The 19,599-nt window shown below is 51.9% G+C and overlaps 7 protein-coding genes and 1 non-coding gene across 8 annotated transcripts; 5 read left to right on the forward strand and 3 right to left on the reverse strand.

Moving 5' to 3' along the window:
* Positions 1 to 158: 158 nt before the first annotated feature.
* FTR1 (high-affinity iron permease) lies at positions 159 to 1,800 on the reverse strand. Its single transcript, XM_062892116.1, has 3 exons — positions 958 to 1,800; positions 696 to 897; positions 159 to 644 (listed from the first exon to the last, which is right to left on the reverse strand). Exons 1-3 carry the CDS (start codon positions 1,548 to 1,550, stop codon positions 321 to 323), a joined length of 1,119 nt encoding a protein of 372 aa, XP_062740191.1. The 5' UTR covers positions 1,551 to 1,800; the 3' UTR covers positions 159 to 320.
* Positions 1,801 to 2,197: 397 nt separating this feature from the next.
* On the forward strand, positions 2,198 to 5,141 carry FET3 (Canonical ferroxidase FET3-like protein). Its single transcript, XM_062892117.1, has 5 exons — positions 2,198 to 3,510; positions 3,582 to 3,781; positions 3,836 to 4,191; positions 4,249 to 4,474; positions 4,659 to 5,141. Exons 1-5 carry the CDS (start codon positions 2,563 to 2,565, stop codon positions 4,924 to 4,926), a joined length of 1,998 nt encoding a protein of 665 aa, XP_062740192.1. The 5' UTR covers positions 2,198 to 2,562; the 3' UTR covers positions 4,927 to 5,141.
* Positions 5,142 to 6,197: 1,056 nt separating this feature from the next.
* Positions 6,198 to 7,993, reverse strand: QC762_0090440 (uncharacterized protein). The gene is made up of 5 exons (XM_062884051.1): positions 7,581 to 7,993; positions 7,207 to 7,516; positions 6,957 to 7,036; positions 6,786 to 6,869; positions 6,198 to 6,594 (listed from the first exon to the last, which is right to left on the reverse strand). Exons 1-5 carry the CDS (start codon positions 7,755 to 7,757, stop codon positions 6,565 to 6,567), a joined length of 681 nt encoding a protein of 226 aa, XP_062740193.1. The 5' UTR covers positions 7,758 to 7,993; the 3' UTR covers positions 6,198 to 6,564.
* A 64-nt stretch (positions 7,994 to 8,057) lies between these two features.
* QC762_0090450 (uncharacterized protein) lies at positions 8,058 to 9,262 on the forward strand. Its single transcript, XM_062884052.1, has 3 exons — positions 8,058 to 8,531; positions 8,599 to 8,752; positions 8,843 to 9,262. Exons 1-3 carry the CDS (start codon positions 8,240 to 8,242, stop codon positions 9,222 to 9,224), a joined length of 828 nt encoding a protein of 275 aa, XP_062740194.1. The 5' UTR covers positions 8,058 to 8,239; the 3' UTR covers positions 9,225 to 9,262.
* Positions 9,263 to 9,806: 544 nt separating this feature from the next.
* Positions 9,807 to 12,595, reverse strand: pis1 (phosphatidylinositol synthase 1 (CDP-alcohol phosphatidyltransferase1)). Its single transcript, XM_062892118.1, has 4 exons — positions 10,844 to 12,595; positions 10,676 to 10,783; positions 10,513 to 10,616; positions 9,807 to 10,446 (listed from the first exon to the last, which is right to left on the reverse strand). The coding sequence occupies exons 1-4, from the start codon at positions 11,187 to 11,189 to the stop codon at positions 10,057 to 10,059; spliced, it is 948 nt and encodes a 315-aa protein (XP_062740195.1). The 5' UTR covers positions 11,190 to 12,595; the 3' UTR covers positions 9,807 to 10,056.
* Positions 12,596 to 14,189: 1,594 nt separating this feature from the next.
* URA3 (orotidine 5'-phosphate decarboxylase) lies at positions 14,190 to 15,272 on the forward strand (the record flags this gene model as incomplete). The annotated part of the gene is made up of 1 exon (XM_062892119.1): positions 14,190 to 15,272. One exon carries the CDS (start codon positions 14,190 to 14,192, stop codon positions 15,270 to 15,272), a length of 1,083 nt encoding a protein of 360 aa, XP_062740196.1.
* A 975-nt stretch (positions 15,273 to 16,247) lies between these two features.
* Positions 16,248 to 19,299, forward strand: QC762_604250 (uncharacterized protein; the record flags this gene model as incomplete). The annotated part of the gene is made up of 3 exons (XM_062892120.1): positions 16,248 to 16,439; positions 16,495 to 18,125; positions 18,179 to 19,299. The coding sequence occupies 3 exons, from the start codon at positions 16,248 to 16,250 to the stop codon at positions 19,047 to 19,049; spliced, it is 2,694 nt and encodes an 897-aa protein (XP_062740197.1). The 3' UTR covers positions 19,050 to 19,299.
* A 79-nt stretch (positions 19,300 to 19,378) lies between these two features.
* Positions 19,379 to 19,450, forward strand: QC762_0090490. The gene has a single exon. It is a non-coding gene; the product is annotated as a tRNA-Thr (tRNA).
* Positions 19,451 to 19,599: the final 149 nt, after the last annotated feature.

Genomic DNA, 19,599 nt, shown 5'->3' on the forward strand with positions numbered 1-19,599 from the left:
TATATTTCTGGTTTGCTTGTGGTATACTCTTGGCTTGCTTGTGATGGTTTCGGCTTGCTCACGATAAATTCCTGGCTTGCTCACGCCTTGTGGCTCGGTTCACACGCGCTGCTATGGCTTATAAGAGAGTCGAAAATGCCATTCATAAACAAAGAACACGCCTTATTGATATCATCCATTTGAATGTGTTTCAAATTGACTAAACTACCATACAGCGGCAGTACCTATGATACAGATGTCGGCCATTACCCTAACCTCCATAAACTCTCTCAGTGAGGCCCAGACAACCATCAAAGCCTTCAGAAATTTCCAGCGAAGCCTCAAACCATCCTTGAAATATTGTCTTCAATCTTCACATACGGAGCCGCATTTCCCTCAACGCAGAGGATGTCACTGCCAGGCCCAATGGCTGTCTTGATGCTCTCCCCCCTGCGTCCAATGTGCTCCTCTGTCGGTGTTGGCTTCTTGGAGAAAGGCCAGTGTCCCTTTACCTCCTTGTACCTCAGGATCATGAAGATGGTAATGACTACAATCCAGTAGACATTGTATGATATGACCGAGCCGTACGTTGCCGAGTTATTCCAGCCTAGAACAGCGTTGAGGAATCCCCAACCTGATCCACCGTTCACAAAGGGGCTGCAACACTGCGATGATTATTAGCGCCTTTCACCTTGAGATCGGAGGAGAGAACCTACATCGACGTGCCAAACGGACTTGTCAATATCATAAGTTCCCGGACCTGAGCCCAGCTCGGCAATATCACCACCGCCCACCATGTCTTGCCAAATTTGCTGTTCAAAGGCCCAGACAGCCCTTGAGAAGAGACCGGCTGCGACCAGGTAGAGAAAACAAGTCGAGATGACGAGGAACAGCTGCATTTTGGTATGTGAACCACCCCTATTGTTCGCCATGTGAGAAATCTGCGCTTTCTTTCATCCGATCTTGTCAAAGACTTACTTGTACATGGCCAAGCCAACTCCTGCACCAACCATCAGTCCAACAATCACAGCAATCGGCACCGACGTAACAGGTGCAGAGAAGCTAACTCCCGCAATGAAAACCACCGCCTCAATCCCCTCCCTGAGCACGGTAACAAAGGGCAGCATGAACATGCTATACTTTTCCAACCACATCATGACAGTGCCTCTCTTGGTTCGTCTTTGCCTTGCCTGCTCGCCTAGCGACTGCTCGATCTTGGCTTTCCACTTGTCTTGCATCTTACCGATTCTCAATAAGGCGAAACCGACGGCAGTGATGATGAGAGAGGCGATGAGAGAGAAGGCGCCTTCATAAGTAAGCTCACGGGCACCCCATTGGTCGACACCGAGGGAGTAAAACACTCCGATGAGGGCGCCAGAGATGATGAGAGTGATGACCAGGCCGGCCGAGGTGCCGAGCCAGACTTGACGGACGAGCTGCCTGTAGATTGCGCGATGGGATCGGTAGAGGGTTTTCTTGATGTAGGCCAGGAGAATCGAGACGATGATGGCTGTCTCGAGGGCCTCCCGGAAAGTGACGAGGAAGATGGGTATCGAGAAGAGAGCGACCATCTTTGCGACTATTTGCTTCAAAGCCGATGTGTCTGAGGTACACTGAGGGCCAACAAGTATGCCAAGATAGTTGGAGAGAAGGTCGGTCTTGGTGGGCTATCAGATCGAGATTGTCTGATCACACAATAATGGAAAGGAATGGGGGGAACAGACAAAGACGAGAAAGTGGGTGTGGTGAGTTGGGCCATAATATCAGACCATCTGGACTACAAGGCAGTCACGCTATCGAAGGCGGTGGCACAAACGCGGGGTATGAAGATGCGTTGATAAGTCGTTCTTTCCTGTGTTTGATCTCAGGGGACTCGGTGTACTCGGGGAAAAACTGCCACGTGAGACTCCTCCGAGGCCATCAAGGTTCTCAAGTCGACTTTTGAACACATCAACACACGACTGCCTGACCTGGGGTACTCGTGTGAAAAAGTACAGACATGATATATCATGAGCCAGTTGATCACGGTCCAACCACCGGTGTACATAGACACGAGACAAAAGGGGGACTTTGCCAAGGAGCCAAGGAAGCCAAGCACAGTTAAGCTCTGTGGACTGTCGATCTCGAAGGGGTAATTGACAAGGGGCTACTTATGTAGCCTCATTCTGAAGGGTCAATATTCAAAGACACTTATGCAGACAGCTAAACCATTGGAAATCTTCCTGATGGTGATTTAAATCCCTCGCCTTCTGAGACACCGATTATGATGCTTGTCCCACCCTACCCATGTGGTGACTTGGACAGCAGTCGCAGGTTGCGAACCGACCATTCGTTCCTGCCTCAACACCGTCATAAACATGGGTGCCCGACTCTCTGATGGCGGGGTCGGGTATCAAGTGCTTTACTCCGACCGTCCAGCTTCTATCGGATAGCTATCGGGTATCGGATACTGGGCTACGTCTTTTCTGACCCATCAACAACCTTCCGCGCGTTCCCGGCTTCCATATGTGGCCTTCTTCGATATCTCCCTAATCCTTTCTCTGACCTCAAAGAACTCTCCACTGTTGAAAACAAGAACCCAATATGAATCGCGGCATCTCTGGATCTCCAAACTTTTTGCTTTGGATATTCCTGCTTTTGTTTGGTTTTTGTCTATCTGGCCATGCGCAGCAACCTGATGCCGCTCACGATATCGACAGCGGTGTCGACGACTCTGCTCTTTGGCACACGTACAGCGACAAGACCCACGTCTACAAGTTCAATGTCTCTTGGGTGGTGGCCAGCCCTGACGACCCTGATGCCGATGAGAATTCGACCAAGCCAGTCATTGGCATCAATGGTAAATGGCCTTTGCCTGTGATGGAAGCCACAGTTGGGGACCGCGTCATTGTCCATCTTCTCAACCTGCTGGAGACTGAGCCTACGTCTCTTCACTTTCACGGTCTGTATCTACGGAATGAGACACACATGGACGGTCCGGTTCATGTGTCTCAGTGCACGATCCCACCTGGCTCAAGCTTCACATACAACTTCACTGTTAACGAGCCCGGCATCTACTGGTATCACTCACATGTCCATGGGCAGTATCCAGATGGCTTGCGAGGGCCCCTTATCATTCACGACCCGGATGACCCTTTTGCGGACAAGTACAGCGAGACTCGGCTTCTTACAGTCTCAGACTGGTACCTCGACAAGATGCCAGACCTTATCGCCCGGTTCATGAGCAAGGCCAACCCAACAGGAGCAGAGCCCGTACCGGATTTGGGTTTATTCAACGACGAGATTGATGCAAGCATCATGGTCAGTCCTAAGACGACATATCGTTTTGATGTGATCAACATGGGCGCTTTTGCCAGTGTCTACCTCTGGTTCGAGGGGCACAACATGACCATCATCATGATTGATGGTATTTATACCCACCCGGTGGAAGCAAACATGATATACGTAACTCCTGGTCAACGTTACAGCTTCCTCATCACCACCAAGGCAGACGGCTCGGCAAACTTTCCATTTGTTGGCAGCATGGATCTGGTAAGTTTCCCGTTTCCATTCATGTGCTTTCTTAGCTGACCAGTCAGAATCTATTTGACAGTCCACCAAAGTCTTTCAACCCCAATATAACCGGGTGGCTGATCTACGACGAAGACAACAACTGGCCAGATGCGGCCAAGCTGGACGGTTCTTTCAATCCTGTTGATGACTTTGATTTGACACCGTTAGATGATCAGCCTCTCTTTGGTGAACCAAATCAAGTTGTGCAGTTGGATGTGATGATGGACAATCTTGGTGACGGAGCCAACTAGTAGGTGCTATGCGTTTCTAACACTTCCAGTTTCATATTCTGACCATTGTCCAGTGCATTCTTCAACAACATAACATATGTTGCTCCCAAGGTTCCCACCCTTTACACCGTCATGAGTTCTCAAGATCTAGCAACCAACCCGGTGGTTTACGGCACCTACACTCATAGCACTGTTCTCCAAAAGGATGACATTGTGGAGATCGTGCTGAACAACCTCGATCCGGGAATCCACCCATTCCACCTCCACGGCCACGATTTTCAGGTCGTCTGGCGCTCTGAAGACGATGCAGGAACATTTCAAGATTCAGGCATCACATTATCGGACTTCGCACGTGTGCCCATGAGAAGGGATACTGTTTTCGTACACCCTAATGGGAACTTGGTTCTACGCTTCAAAGCCGACAACCCAGGTTTTTTTTTCCCTCTTTGCCCTCGTTCATTGTATGGTTTTTAACAATCGAGAATAGGTGTATGGCTTTTCCATTGCCACATAGAGTGGCATGTGCAATCTGGACTCATGGCAACCTTTGTTGAAGCGCCTCTCGAAATTCAACAGTCCCTCACCATTCCTCCCGATCATCTTGACGTCTGCAAGAAGATGGGAGTGCCCACAGGAGGAAATGCTGCCGGAAATTCTGAGGATTTTTTGAACCTAGATGGGGAGAATGCACCGCCCAATCGGTTGCCTGACGGGTACGTTACTTCAGCAGAGTGACCTTCATCTGATACAGAGTCTGAGGACGAGTCGAATGGCTATTTCATGTTGGAATAGTAAGAGACAGACACCGATGGTGATGGTGATGATCTGATGTGGGAGGGAGGATAACTGCGCTTTCTGGGATGACCATGATGATAACATTTCTTGGCTACAAAATAGGTTTACCGGTCCAGGCATCGCCGCCCTGGTCTTTAGCTGCCTAACAGGTATACTGGGCGTGATGACGATCGCGTGGTATGGCTTTGCCGAGGGGGTTAATGACGGAGAGGACAAGAAGGTCCGCATTGAGGGTCAACAAGACGGAGCTGGGGATGTCAAGCTGAGGGACATGCCGTCCGGTTCGACATTGGTGAATGATCAGCGTGTGCATAAGTTGCGTAGAAACGAGACTCGTGCCAAGCTCAGGGGAGACGGATTACGAGTTTGATGGGGCCATCCATATGATATTTGATGGCACACGAGTGGAATCGGGACTTGATTTGTATCATAAGGGCTGTTTTTTATGCCATGTTGCCTCATAGTCCGATAGCTTGCTTCCATTTGGTTTGGGGATGCCAGAAGATTGGACTTTTCCTGAGGTTATTCGGCAGTTCTGAGTAGCTATCAATCGGAGGGATTATACCAAGAAGGCATGTTCGCCGAATCTTTTCTGTGAAACTTTAGTGGTTCATGAACAGGCTGAGAGTTGACTATGATTGTACTTGCTTTCACAAGATACTCAATCACCCTCTTTTCTAGGCCAGCTATATTTTAACGAGACTCAGCTGCTTCCACTCCCACACTAGTACTGTTATTGCCCCTCATCAACCCACGTTTCACATCTTCACATGAACATAATAGTCAGTTTAGAAAGCCTCTGGTGGCAGGGCTTGTCACGATAAACTTGAAGACCAAGGGAGTCGTCGATTGAAAGACGGCAGAAATGGCAACACTGGTGACAACTCTGGACGCAGTACCAGTAGGTAATGATAACAGCAATAACCACATTGAAAATTACGTCTCGAATTTATTTAATATCCTGTTCAAACCCATCTTTACCTATATTTACCGACAAGAAGCTTTTGGTACAAATCTCGGCGCAAGAATTACACAGGCCTGTTTGTGGATGTCTTGGAAGCTTGCCGATCACTATTGTCAAGGTTGATAGTATAAGCAAGCAGGAAGAAAACTTGATCATAAATCATCATCATCCCGTAAACAAGAGAGCCTTCGTGTATGCCGCCAATTCCATCCAACGGTCTGTTGCTTCAGGTAATTGCATATTTCTCCCGCCCAATCTCATGCCAACTTGAACAACCTACCGCACCAGGCAAGTCCCCGTCAACGTGAACACCATCAGGTAAACCAACCTGGAAGTGTTCGCTTCTCGATTATGTTGACAAGCTCCTGCAGATTTTTTGTCACGATTTTTTCATTCCCTAGAATCTGCCCAAGGTAGTCTGGATTGTCTGCATTCTCCAAAGGGTTTTCAACGTTGAAGAGGTTTTTCATCCGTTCACGGAACTGAGTCCGTTTTTTTCGGTCTTCCCCCGTGAGAGCTGCCTCGCCCCCGTCGTTCTTGATCTGCTGTTCATACATGGCGAGGTGGAGTCAGAGGCTGGTCTGATGGAGGATTCTTCTTGATCTTTGCAAGTTGCTGTTGGGCCGGAGACAGTGGGAAGAAATTAAAGTTAGTACGTATCGCACACGAAGTACGAGGCAATATGAGTGGTAGCAGACAGGAATGGGAAGCTCAGGGCATTTCTGACTTGCCTTGTTTTGCCTTGTTTCCGTCGTCATTTCGATGCCACGCCTTACACGAAGAGACTCCCACACCTGCACTACCTACTACCACCCTAGCAACACTCGTAGTCACTTTGACTGTGGTTGTTGCGGTTGCCCACCACACAGTGTGACCAACAAGGTACCAGCCACCAGCCCCTGTGACGGCTCCCACAACCACAGCTGTGGCAATCCACGACCACTGGGACCATCGCTTCGAGTTTCTCTCCACTGTTGCAAGTGTGTATAAGTCTTCCACCTCTTCCAGTGTTTCCGAGGGTATCGATTGCGGTTTGAAGTTTTACTATCTGGCTCGCTGCCTCTTTCTTTGTTCCTATTAGACAGTCAGGTCCGTTCCTGCAAAGATTCTGGCAAAAGAAAAAAAGGAAAAACAGAAAAAAAAGAAAAAAAGAAAAAAAAGAAAAAAAAGAAAAAAAAGAAAAAAAACAGGCGACAGCCATATCAGGTAGGTAGGTAATTACCTTCATCTTCCCTGCATCGCACTTGTCGAAAGGCTTGATTCACCTCATATTGCATTTTCTCCAGCTTCTGGGCTGATTCGTTGATCCTTTTATGCAGTTCGGTGCAACTGAGTTGTTTAGGCTCGATCTGTTTAAAACTTCAGTATAAAAGTACCAGAAAGAAACTATTTACGGGAAAACCAGAAGGTCCATTGGATCTTAGGGGATTACATACACATTGCTGTAGCACCCAGACCACCAAGAGGGCTGTAAATGCAGCTGCTTGAAGAAAGTTGCTGGCCGTTCCTATCGATGCTATTATGCTCTGAACATTTTGCATTCCACTGGCCCATTTCAATACGATGCTAAGGCCTAAAGACGAAACATCTATGCTCATGATGACCTTTTTGCTAATACGCGAATACACTTGGTAAGTTTGTCTTGATTCCAAAAAGAAAAAGTGGAATACAAAGGGTGAATCTTACAATCCATAAGCCCACTCATCGCGATTCTCTGTCTGCAGGTTGTGGCATTGAAGGTCTGTCGGCAAACCTTTGCCGAGTTCTCTGCCTTGTGAGTTAAGAACTGACGGAGAAAGATCTGAAAATTGTTTCCCTCATCGCCCTCTATTGATTTTCCCGGAGGAAGGTCGGGTATGAACTGGGCATTGTGCTTCTCCCGCAATCTTAGTAAAGACAAAGCATCGCCTGAGCTGAAGAGACTGTCGCATAGTCGTTGGATATCAACTTCAACACTTTGGTCGGGGCCGAGGGGGCTCTTGCGTTCCAAGACAATCTAGGAGCATGTCAGTCCTCAAACGTGAAGTCTCATGCTGTGGCCGAATACGAATGGCACTCACTTGTGTAGAGCAGTGACTATTATTGGATTGAGGATAGTTCAGATCTGCTTTCCACAAATCATGGTCAGCTACTGAAGCTGCGCTGAATACAGATGCTAATCCTCGGTTGACTGTATCCTCGGTGGCATCGACATTCGAATGCAGAACCAGAAGGTATAGCTTTGTCGTCTCTGACATCTTGGGGATCGGAGTCCTGCTGCCCCCGAGAACCAAGTGTGATGGAAAGTGCTGTCAATAACAACCACTGATGATACGTTGGCATTATTTGTATCGAGGAAAAGCAGGAATGGAAAAGGCCGGAGGACACCGGAGTTTGAGTCGTAGTAGCCTGAAGAAGGTTTGCAAACGAACTTGGAGGGCATTGTGCAGAAGAGGGCGGGCCACCTCTGCTGCAACCCGTTCATGACCGGTTCTATTCATTGGGATATGCCTCTATGTCTGATAAGGATCAATATTTATGCATTCAACAAGTCTCATGTCATGTCTTTTGATGAAGATTGGACGTCACCCCTGTCAAGAATGCTTCTTTTCTCGTGTGACGTGCGGGATATGACTGCCCAGTCGTTGAACAAGCTGGTTGAGCCCAACAAGCTGAAACAACCAGCTTTCTAAGGTTCCCCTCGTTTGCTGCTCAGTTACCAACCACATTTCGAACTTAAATGACCTTCACATACCCAACATGTTCACCGATCGCTTTCTGGCATAGGCGGACTGCACCCAGCGATCAAATGGCAAACAATTCACTCATTCAAAGTGCGAATTTCGCACACAGCCATGACCATGAATACCTCTCAGGACGGCCGAGCGATGAGGATCTCAAGATTGAGATCAATGCCTTCCGTCGCAACACCATCGACTTCCTCGCCAGTTATCTTGCCACAAGAGAGGCAATTGCTCACAATCATTCGCCAGGAAATCATATGAACGGCAGCAACAGCAGTACAGACATAAGTACACGACACCGAGTTCCCTCTCTCATCCAACGGGCCAAACTAACTGACCCTTCCAACTCCCACAGCCAAAGCACTACCCACCCCAAACAAGTTCATCACCCTCATCGCCACCCACGACCAACTCCAAATGCAGCTCGTCCCCCTGCGCAACATCCTCCACCAAACCCTCCACAAAGCCTGGATCCGACTCCTACGATCAAACTTCTACCTAGTTTCCAGGTATTCACCCCATCCTTTCTCCTCTCCCCACCAGCGTCTCTCCTAATCTCCAATCCTACAACATCAAAAACAGCTAACCCCCTCACCCAGCCTCCTCCTCAAACTCACCACCCCCCTCCTCACAACTAACACACCTCTCTCCATCCTCCTCTCCATCCTCCTCGCTGCATCATCAGCCGACACACTAGCCTACCGGACACTCCTCTACCTCCTCCTCTCATCCAAAACAAAAGACACATCCCAGATCAAAGCCCGCCTAGACGAAGAAAGCTCCTTCTTCAAACAACCCGACACCAACAACCCTGACTTCTCAGCCTTTATCCAAACCTGGCTCCTCACGGCGGACGACCTCGTCAAACTAGGCGCCAAATGCCACTCCTGGATCCCACAAGATGACGATGAGAGGCAGCAACTCATGACCGGTTCCCACGGACACAACCCAATCACTACTTCCGAGAGTGACCGGGGCTAGGCATGGGCAGAATGGTACGCCGGGCGCCTGGGCGGAAGCAGCGAAGGGTGGTTCTGGGAGAACAAGGTCGACGAACTAACCAGCAGAGTGTACACATTTTTCACTGTTAGGGATTGATTAATAAAGTAATAGTCCGTAACACATGTGGTGGTGTTGACTTAGTCTCCCCCAAATACCCCTGAACCCCTGAGCATAAGCACCGCATAAACCATCCCCACACCAACTCAGCATCCCGATTTCACAACCAAATCCAAACAAAATAATGTCAAAAGAAGAATTATTAACCTTATGTAAATAAAATAAAAAGTTATGTACAACCCAAACAAAAAAGAAACCGTGTCAAGAACTTTCGGCAAAAAGAAAAAAAAACCAAGAAAAGGAAGAAAAAAACCGAAAGCTCCCCCCTTGCCCCCCCAACAAAGTGAGATACAACGTGCACGTATACCGTATTTAACGGGATACCAAGAGAACATGCTGACAACCCTCCCTTCTAGTGATGGTCCCATTTGCACACACTCCCTGTTGTACCATGACCACATATCACCCCCAACCAACCAACCCAACAACCAGCCAATCACACCAGCCCAAACGCCGCCCTGAAGGGAAAACTTCCAATCCCAATATGCAAACAATGCAAACCGACAACTAAACTGATCCGAACAGTCCGCTCTCACACCAACCATGCCATGCTCCCCTCCGACCATGTTCCAACCAACCATTAACGTACAACAGCATCTTTCTGGCTTGTCGTGGGCAGACGGTTCATCCAACCCCAACAGCCATATCTTACAGCACCACTCCCACAGATTCTCGTAGAAGCCGAGAATATGCCTTACTCCTGCCTCCTCTTGGCAATCCTTCTAGCCTCCCTCCTGGCCTCAATGTCACCCTCAGCGAGCCACCTGCTCGCCTTGACCAGCTGGATCACGTTCACGACCTGCTTGAAGGCCATGACGGGGAAGCTCACACCAGTGATAACCCAGGGCCAGAAGCTGTCCATCTTGTTCGCCCTCGCCATCTCGAGCGCACCGGCGCTGTAGGGGTTGGCGAAGATCATGCTGAGAATGCTGGAGTTGACCTGGGCGCCCTGGTGAATGGCGGCGGCGGTCGAGGGAGGAACGGTTTCAAGAAGAGAGGGCGAGAGGAGCGGGGAGCTGAAGGAGAGGAGGTACAAGCCGACGAAGAAAGCCTCGTTCAGGAAGCAGGCGATGAAGAGGACGTTCTGGTTAAGGAGGATAAAATGTTAGTGACGCAGTTCGTCGTAAAAGTAAGCTGGAAAGGCAAGTACCTTGTTGGTGTAGTAGAGGTTCAGGAGGAAGGAACGGGATTTGTCGACGTTCTTGTGGGAGGTGTTGCTGCCGCCAAGGGCAAGGGTGGCGTACATGTGCATGTCTGAAGTCGAAAGTTAGCATTGCGCTCCTAATCTAGCACCGGGGAGAAGCATAGCTCACAGTGGCTGGCAAGATCAAGAGAGATCAGGAGCTGGAAGAGAATGGCCCACCGGGGAAAGGCAGAAGCGAGGAAAGTCAGAAGGCAGGAAGTGGTGCACCGATCCGTAACTGCATGAGCATGTTAGCATCTTGTCGCACGTTTTGTAACTATAGAGAGTAAGTGCTTACCCATATCAAGCACGGCGCCGAAGCGCGTACTTTGATTGTACGCTCTGGCGGCAATTCCATCTAATGCGTCGAGCAGACAACTGATGGAGTATAGCAGTGTGCAGGTTCTAGGATGAATGGGCATGTAGTAGAGCGACGCAACAGCGAGGATGATTCTGGCGTATCCGATCAGGTTGGGATAGAAAAGGAAAATGTTCTCGGCGGGCTCGTCATCGTCGAGGTCATCGAGGATATCTCGTGGAGCGTTCTCCTGTTCCATGACAGGGGCAGCATTGCCGTTGACGGTGGTGGCATTCTTTTCTTGTTGCGCGGCCGCGGCCTGTCTCCTCGTTGTAACACCTGCCATCTTGTCTGATTGTCTATCGTCGATGAGAGAAGAGTTGTGCGAATATCATGCGGCGACTTGAGGGCGATGCCGGCTCTTCCGAATTGCGCGAAAAGGGGTAATCGTGGGGCTCTCGATATGAGGGTTCCAGTTGGGTCTGAAGCAAGGCGCGGTCGATTTGTTATCGCGGGTTGTCAATGCGGCTCTGAGGGGATTGGCTTCTCCAGAGGGTTGATTACAAAAATATAGGGTATGAATGAGCGTAAGAAAAACCTGTGGTGTTTTCTCTTGGAAGGAGACCAGCTTCGAGCAAAGACCGAGATTGAGGTCGCCGGGGTTTCGGGCAGTTGATGACGGAGTTTTGGCAGATAACACCAGATGCAGCCAGGGAGTGGATTCATTCGATTGCTTCTGCCATGAAATCGCTTGGCCCAAATTTTGGGACCCAGAATGCCAAGATGAGATAAGAGGGTCGATAAGAGCTTCCATCTGCCCCACATGTCCAACGCCAAGCCGGCTGTCGTAATTGTTAAGCCATCCTGACCATCAAAGCCATGACAATTCAAAGACACACCGGTCCCCAGGGTTCGGGTCTGAGCTGACTGAATCTGAGACCGACACCTCTTAGCATCCGCCAGCCCGGTCACTTGTCCCTCGCAGCCGTTCGCCAACGTCAAAGGTAGATCTGCCGCTTCTAAACGACCGGATTGCCCGGCACCGTTCTTATGTACATCCCGTCATCCTCCGAGTCCGAGATGGGGACGGTGGAAAGCATGGAACCAGCAACGTCCGCGTGGAGAGACTGCTCCGCATAGAAGTGATCATAGCCGTAAGAAGTCATGAACTTTACTGAGGCTTTTTCAAAATCTTCTCGAAGCGAATTTATCACGCGGCGATCAAGCTGATGGGAGTGTGGGCTGTGGACGTCTCATTCGGCTGATAGGGTCTGTGCTTGCATTGTCGAATGCCCTTGTCGAGCGCGGCATCTAGGCTGAATAGGGATGGATGGTCGACAAGGTTGCAGAAGTGGGAAGCGGTGGAAGGGGAAAGGCGAAGAAGGATAGCGCCGTCGACGAGGGGCAGCCGGATGTTACTCCGGGCACTTCCAGACAAATCAGAGCTGCGGCCGGACACGCAGCCCGGAGGGGGTTGACGGGAGTTTCCAGCTTCCTGTCTTTCTATCTTGCGTTCTGCAGCGAGACGGGAAGCAATCCCAGCTAGGTAGGTCGACAGCTAGGCTGGCGAGTAGAAACTGTTGTGGATCTTCCTCTGTGCTTCCGCCCCCATCACATTGCAGCTTCATTGCGACTCTCCAGGTTGCTACGAGCTGACTTGGCTGTCCGGGCTCCTGTTGGAACTGCCAACACAGCAACCAAGTACCAACCTACATACAGGACACAGCTACACGCCGACGTCGGCAGCGTAACCGCCGGTCAAGGCCAGCTGTGGCTTATGGCTTCCTGGTTCCCGTGCTGCGATCTGCTGCCCGTCAGCGATGTCGTCCTCTCGTTCAGAGCTGGGGCGAACTGATATACAAAGCTCACTACGAATAGGCACGGCCCGACGGCGGACGGACGAGGGCTCCGGACAGTCGGGAATCTCGCCAATCAGTCGTCGCACAATGTCTCAATACGGTGCCAAAAAAGAAAGCTTCGAACGCGTGTGTGACCTGTCGTTGGTCGTGAGACACGGCGAAAAGAGACAGGATAGACATTCAGGTGCAGCAAAACATCCCGACCGACATATATCTACATGCCTATCTGATTCCCTCATATCATGTCTCAATGGTGATCAGCAGGGCTGACAGCGCTGGAGGGAGGGAGGGAGCTGAACATTCATACCTCGTAGCTAATACGAGGTATCAAGACAGTGTGGTCTGGTCTGGCGTGGAGACGCACTTGCGGGAGTTAAATTCTTTGACGGCGGCTTTCGAGGCTTGATTGGGAGAAAGTCTGTGCGTTCCTGACCCACGGCGCATCGAGACGAGAGTCGAGCCAACAAGGGCCAGCAAGGGGTCCTTGCGCCGGGCCAGGGTCTTCCCAGCCCCAAAATGGACGGTTGACCTTTTGCGGAGGCACTGGGGGAGGGGGCACAATTTCACACCACATGCATCACCAGATTCATCACATTACCGTAGGCAAATGGTACTCTCAGGAGGACAGGACGTCTTTTACATTGCATCCGCCGGGTGCCGGATACCCCCCCAACCTATTCGTTTCCGCCTTAGTGCCAAGCTGCAAGCAGTGCACCCAGACCTGAGATGACAGTCAGCAGCTGTGTAGGTACTGTTGTATGTATGTACCACCTATTATAAGAAGCACCCACCACACCTTGTTTTTTCCCACTCCTCGAAAATCTCGAATCTGGACCCCAAAGAGCCGATCCCCTATTCCATCTCAGCTCAGCTGGCCGGGACTCATCCAACACTTCCCCGCCTCCCGTACTTCCTGGTTTCTCCGGCCACTTGAGAGTGCTACCTCACCTTGCCGACCTTGACCTTGCCCCTGCGGGGTTGTCAAACTTCGCATCCACCGTCCTGGGCCCGCAAACCGCTAGTCTCTAGGGGACTTGCCAGTCTCGAAGCCCCCTCCTCGCCTGACGAGCTCGTGCCTGTCCTCTGCATCGTTCGATAAAACCCAACGCCCCCCAGCTTCGTGTTGACTGTACCTGGTCATCCTTGACCTATCCCCTTCTCGACCCCCGAGAGACTGGTCTTATAGACACGCAGCTCCCCCCCTCTGCCAGTCGCCACGAACCGACCAACGGCTTTTCTTCACCAGCTGAACTATCAACGCCACAATACCCAACAACACACGACCGCTTCTCCTTGTCGTGGCGCCGTCCCTTAGTCGCCGATAGCACCACTACCGCAGTACCGCCCAAAACCGCACGCCGCCTAGATCTTCGTGTGGGGTAGGACAGGTTTTTATTCTATCAAATCCGCCTGCCGAAATACCACTTTCCCTAGACACGCCCACAACACAAACTCACCCCCAAAGACGACCATCGCACATCGCAACCATGTCAGACCGTCATCCCACTCTGCTCCAGCCCTACTCTGAGCGGGCCAAGACGGCCACTCACCCACTCTCCCGGTACCTCTTTCGGTTGATGGACCTCAAGGCCTCCAACCTCTGTCTCAGCGCCGATGTCACAACGGCTCGGGAACTCCTCGCGCTTGCCGATAGGGTCGGCCCGTCCATCGTCGTTCTCAAGACTCACTACGATTTGATCTCGGGATGGGACTACAACCCGCAGACCGGCACTGGCGTCAAGCTTGCCGCCCTCGCCAGAAAACACGGCTTCCTCATCTTTGAGGACAGAAAATTCGTCGACATTGGAAAGACAGTCCAGATGCAGTACACAGCCGGCACTGCCCGCATAATAGAATGGGCACACATTACCAACGCCAACATCGACGCTGGCAAGGACATGGTCCGCGCCATGGCGGAAGCGGCGGCCAACTGGAAGGCACGCATTCACTACGAGGTCAAGACGTCCGTCTCTGTTGGCACACCAGTTGCTGGCCAGTTTGATGATGGGGAAGAGCAAAACAATGGCGGGAGCGACAGGGACTCTGACGGGCGAAAAGGAAGTATCGTCTCCATCACCACCGTCACTCAGTCCTTTGAGCCTGCTGACTCACCGAGATTGGCCAAGACCAACGAGCATGGCGATGAGCTCGTCTTCCCCGGCATCGAGGAACCGCCAATGGACCGCGGACTGCTCTTATTGGCGCAAATGTCGTCCAAGGGCTGCCTGATGACCAAGGACTACACCCAGGCCTGTGTCGAGGCCGCTCGCGAGCACAAGGACTTCGTCATGGGTTATGTAGCGCAAGAAGCCCTCAACTCTGCTCCAGATGACAACTTTATCCACATGACTCCTGGCTGCAAGCTACCACCACCGGGCGAGGAGGAGAACGGACATGTCGAGGGCGACGGCTTGGGCCAGCAGTACAACACCCCGGCCAAGCTCATCACCCTCCTCGGCACTGACATCGTCATTGTGGGACGTGGCATCATCCAGGCCGCGGACCCCCCGACAGAGGCTGAGCGCTACAGGAGGAAAGCGTGGAAGGCGTACCTGGCTCGTCTGAGTTAAATGAGCTGAACATGAACTTGGCGCTGGGGAAACGGATGGGGAAGGCTATACATGGCTTGAAAAGTGGCATATATGTGGTGATGGGAACATCCGGATTTTGATTTGCTGCCTGGGACAGGGTACAGCAGGTTTCTGCGAGTAGGAGAAAGGGCGGGTTAGGGTCGGGATGGAATGGATGGATACATAGGAAGGCGATTGATGGAGGGGCGTTTGGCGACATTTAGATTTGGCATGAGTGAGCGTGTTAAAGCATGATCTATGAAGTGTGCGCAAACTACAACGACGGTCTGGATTCATGTATGTATTAGTCGGGTCCCCGGAACAATACATACAGGATGACTTGCATGCGGATTCGTCCGCCAGTCGCCCGCTGGTTCACACAGCATACTTTTGTCCGTCAACGCGCCAATCGGAGGGATTCGTGTATCTGGTTTGTCTGACAGGCCACCGACGGCCCTTGCCTGAAGACAGACGCTGAACCAGGGCCCGGAGTTAGCGGTCCTACCGGCAAGGCGGGCGAGCAGTCTTAGGTGAGCCTTGGCGAATGACATCGGACGGATCTGATTGTCCCTCCCACTTTTGGGACCTTCTTGTTCATTGATTGATGGAGGGGGACCGGTGTCATGTCATTCCTTTGACGGTTACCTACCTGCATCGCAATCCAATCCAACCGCCAACAACCATAGCGATCGACGGTCATCGAGTTATCGACCACGTTATGCGCCTAGCCCGCGTGCTGAACCCCTGGAATTTTAATTGACGTTTTACCACAATCTGAGCTCATCTCTCTTTGCGTTGCGACGAGCGAGTCCGTCTTGGGGCCCGGCGAACTAGTCCGAGTCGATACTCCACTTCCCCGGACCTGAGTCCGCGCGCTCCAGTGCTTGGGACCTCGTTGCGCACCGCTACCGTTCCCCGTTTCCCGCCCCGTTTCCGGTGGATCCCTTTCGGCAGCGCACTCCCCGAGTCGATCTGATGTCCACTTCGAGTCCCGGCGATGCGGGAGCATGGCCTGCTGCCGCCAACGGTGTCTCGTCCGAGTACCCTGATGCCGGACTGAGCAATGACACCGCCGCCGCCGAAGACAATGCGCCGGCCCGGCCGCCGCCGAGGAAACGGAGGAGGATCGTGATCTCTTGTACCGAATGTCATAGGCGCAAGCAAAAGGTTTGTCTCAGTTCTGATGTCGCTGTTGGACAAAGGCTAATGAGTGAATGGACAGTGTGACCGACAGCTCCCTTGCACGAACTGCATCTCACGAAACAAACATAGCGCATGCCACTACGAAACCGGTGCGCCGACAGCAAGACAACAGCAGAGACGCCAACAGCTAGTTGCCCCTACGAATGGCACCGCCGATGGCGCAGACGGTGGTGGAGGGGCCTCCAACTCGGCTTCAGGCTCCGGCTCAACAACCACAGCCACCTCCCCTGACATGGGCAAATCCCCCATCACGTCCTCTTCATCAACGACAACCCACCACACCGGCAGCGATCTCTCCGAGCACATCGCCACCAACGGAGGTAAACCCGTCACCAAAGTCGCGTCCGAAACTTTTGGCTACTCTGGTGCCGGCACGCTCGGTTTCCTCCGTAAAATCGAAGAGTCCACCACTGGCGACGAGAACCTGCCCCCCCCCCCGGGGCAACCTACCTCGATTGACCAAACTACACCCTCCATCTCAGACGGGTTGACAAGAGAGAAGTACAAATCCTTGATCCGGCAACTCCCTGCGCGGGTCCACATCGAGAAGCTAGTCGACATTTACTTTCGGGAGTTCAACTGGCAGTATTACGCCCTCGACAGGACTTTGTTCGACAGCTTGCTCGCGCAATGGTACACCCTCCCCTTTTCCATCCTCAGTCAAGGCGGGCCGTCCCAAATCCCGCTATCACTGAGGCCGTTTCCGGGGTTGCTGTTCAATGTTATTGCTATTGCTCTCTTGACCCTTTCGTCAGATGACAGGGAGTTCGAGGGGCTGTTGTATGCAGGGTTGAATATGACTTTTGAGGATTTGGCGAATGATTACTCTGACTCTGGGCTGCAAGTTTTGCAAGTGCTAGGCAAGAGATCAATGACGCTCACGACAGTCTTGGCTGGGTTTGCCAGGGCGAGTTTCCTCAAATATGTCGGCTTGGTGACGGAAAGCTGGCATGCGATTGGGAGTGCGATTAGAGATGCACAGGAGATTGGGCTGCACAGGGATAGTTTGGATCCGAGGCCTCCTTCTGGGGCGACGTTGCAGGAGGTGTTGGAGGTGCAGTGGGAGGTGCAGAGACGGAGAAAGATATGGATGACGCTTGTGGTTTGGGATGTGCACATGGCTGGCGTGCTGGGTCGGCCGACGACGATCAATCTGACGGCCGTGCCGCCGAGCTTGCCGGTTGATGTGAAGGGGGACTCGCCGGGTGCCAGCCCTTCGGGGGAGTTGATGCCGATTGTGGAGCGGGGGGAGAATGAGCCGCCTACGCCGTTGACGAGGGCGGTGTGGGCGTATCATCTTATGGCGCCGATGAGGGAGATTCTGGAGCTGGAGAAGGAAGGGCCGTGCCCGAGGGATTTTGGGAGGGTGGATAAGCTTCATGAGGAGGTTGTTTCGATTGAGAAGAAGACGCCGCCTTTTTTCAGGTTGGAGAATCCGGACACGAGGTTTGATGATAGGGAGGATTGTTACTGGTTGCCGTTGGCGAGGGTTATTTTGCCGCAGCTGTCGTCTTTTGAGCTAATGGCGTTGCACAGGCCGTATATTTTTACCAGGCCAAAGAGTCGGACGGAGGCGCTCAAGGCGAGTTTGGGAATGCTGAATGCGCAGAGGTTGCACTTCATGGCGCTGAGGCCGGCTTTGTACAAGACGTAGGTCACCCTCTATTACCCCAACTCCTGTTGCCATTTCTAACCCAACCCAGATTCGCTCTCTTCTTTGGCACCTTTGACGCCATCGTCCTCATGGCAGCAATTTACATTCTTTTCCCCCGTGAACACCCAGAGCTCGTCCAGTCCGCCCTTCAACACTTCCAGTGGGCAGTCGAGCGCTTCGAGGCAATGTCTGAGCGCAACGCTCTCGCCAAAGCAGCCCTGGGTGTCCTCCACGCTGTCCGTCTTCGCCTCCGACGCTCTCTCGATTCCGTCGCCAACAAGTCACAATCGGGCTCATCCGGCACCAGCCCTTCAACCACCACAACAGTCACCTCCAAAGCCAACCCTTTGTCCCAGTCCTCTTCCTCCACCGGCACCAACGCCGCTGCTTCCAGTGGCGGCGGCCACCACTGGGAAACCCACACCCCGCGCCGCGCCTCCCGTTCCTCATCTTCCACTGGCGCCGGTAGCGCCATCTCCCCCAACCCTCTTCAGGTCCCCCTCGGGCCCTTGGATTTCTCCCAACCGGGAAGCAGCACCTCTGTCACACCAACAACAGACCGCAACTTTTACCCTGGTGGGCAAGTAGACTGGACGCTGCCAAGTGACTTTAACTGGGCTTCCCTTCAACCTATATACCCCACACATGATTTGATCTTTAATGATTTAGTCGGCGTAGGGGACACAAATGGGAACGGCCTGAGTTGGGACACGAGAACTACTGTCCCTGGGCTGGGGGGGCTGACTACTGTTGTTGGGGGGAGGGAGCAAGTCCAGCAGCCACCGCAGCAGCAGCAGCAGCAGCAGCAGCAAGGGGTTCAAGGTCAGGGACAGCAAGGGGGGGTGAACTGGCAGCAGTTTGAGGGTGATTTTGGGAATGATAGCGTTTGGAGTTTGTTGAATCAGTTTGGGCCGATGTAGGTTGCGTGTATCGGGTGTTGACTGGTGTGTAAGATGAGGGTCCTATGGGTTGATCTATGAACATCGTCAACTGTTAGGTATGGCGTATGGATGGCTAGGTGTGGGTCAAAAAGTGATTATGGTATCGCCGGAGATTTTGGTTCAACTTTTTGTAGTTTCAAAGACATAGTTTACATATTTATCTTCATGTCTCACAACAGCCCGTACAATACTCTCGATTCAAACCCTGTCTCGACACCCTCACCACCCCTATCTCCTACCAAGAGTCCCTCGCTATCTACCGTGATGTTCACACACTCCACCTAGTTTACCGTCAAGCAATTACATAAGCCCGCATGGCTCAGTGGTAGAGCGCATCACTAGTAATGATGAGGTCGTCAGTTCGATTCTGGCTGTGGGCAGTTCAAATATCCTAACTATCAACAAAGTTGACTTTGCTTTTGTATTTTTGCCCCTATAAAATCCTTTTCTCATCCTCTTACGTGACACCGTTAGGTCAAACAAACCCCTTTTGCCCCCTTTTTTTCTCCATCGCCTCCGTCGAGTAAGA

The sequence above is a fragment of the Podospora pseudocomata genome, chromosome 6 (genome assembly GCF_035222375.1).
Source record: "Podospora pseudocomata strain CBS 415.72m chromosome 6, whole genome shotgun sequence".
NCBI classification, from domain to species: Eukaryota; Fungi; Ascomycota; class Sordariomycetes; order Sordariales; family Podosporaceae; genus Podospora; species Podospora pseudocomata.

Excerpts from the sequence above, each read along its gene's own strand:
- QC762_0090450 (XM_062884052.1), top strand. The coding sequence starts at position 8,240 with ATGACCTTCACATACCCAACATGTTCACCGATCGCTTTCTGGCATAGG. Across the intron at positions 8,532-8,598 it reads CAACAGCAGTACAGACATAA|CCAAAGCACTACCCACCCCA; the intron begins GTACACGACACC and ends CAACTCCCACAG. Across the intron at positions 8,753-8,842 it reads AACTTCTACCTAGTTTCCAG|CCTCCTCCTCAAACTCACCA; the intron begins GTATTCACCCCA and ends CCCCTCACCCAG.
- FTR1 (XM_062892116.1), bottom strand. The coding sequence starts at position 1,550 with ATGGTCGCTCTCTTCTCGATACCCATCTTCCTCGTCACTTTCCGGGAG. Across the intron at positions 898-957 it reads GTTGGCTTGGCCATGTACAA|GGGTGGTTCACATACCAAAA; the intron begins GTAAGTCTTTGA and ends GGCGAACAATAG. Across the intron at positions 645-695 it reads AGTCCGTTTGGCACGTCGAT|TGTTGCAGCCCCTTTGTGAA; the intron begins GTAGGTTCTCTC and ends TAATCATCGCAG.
- FET3 (XM_062892117.1), top strand. The coding sequence starts at position 2,563 with ATGAATCGCGGCATCTCTGGATCTCCAAACTTTTTGCTTTGGATATTC. Across the intron at positions 3,511-3,581 it reads TTGTTGGCAGCATGGATCTG|TCTTTCAACCCCAATATAAC; the intron begins GTAAGTTTCCCG and ends AGTCCACCAAAG. Across the intron at positions 3,782-3,835 it reads CTTGGTGACGGAGCCAACTA|TGCATTCTTCAACAACATAA; the intron begins GTAGGTGCTATG and ends ACCATTGTCCAG.
- pis1 (XM_062892118.1), bottom strand. The coding sequence starts at position 11,189 with ATGGCAGGTGTTACAACGAGGAGACAGGCCGCGGCCGCGCAACAAGAA. Across the intron at positions 10,784-10,843 it reads CGGCGCCGTGCTTGATATGG|TTACGGATCGGTGCACCACT; the intron begins GTAAGCACTTAC and ends ATGCTCATGCAG. Across the intron at positions 10,447-10,512 it reads ACCTCTACTACACCAACAAG|AACGTCCTCTTCATCGCCTG; the intron begins GTACTTGCCTTT and ends CTCCTTAACCAG.
- QC762_0090440 (XM_062884051.1), bottom strand. The coding sequence starts at position 7,757 with ATGTCAGAGACGACAAAGCTATACCTTCTGGTTCTGCATTCGAATGTC. Across the intron at positions 7,517-7,580 it reads ATAGTCACTGCTCTACACAA|ATTGTCTTGGAACGCAAGAG; the intron begins GTGAGTGCCATT and ends ACATGCTCCTAG. Across the intron at positions 6,595-6,785 it reads TGGAGAAAATGCAATATGAG|GAACAAAGAAAGAGGCAGCG; the intron begins GTGAATCAAGCC and ends ACTGTCTAATAG.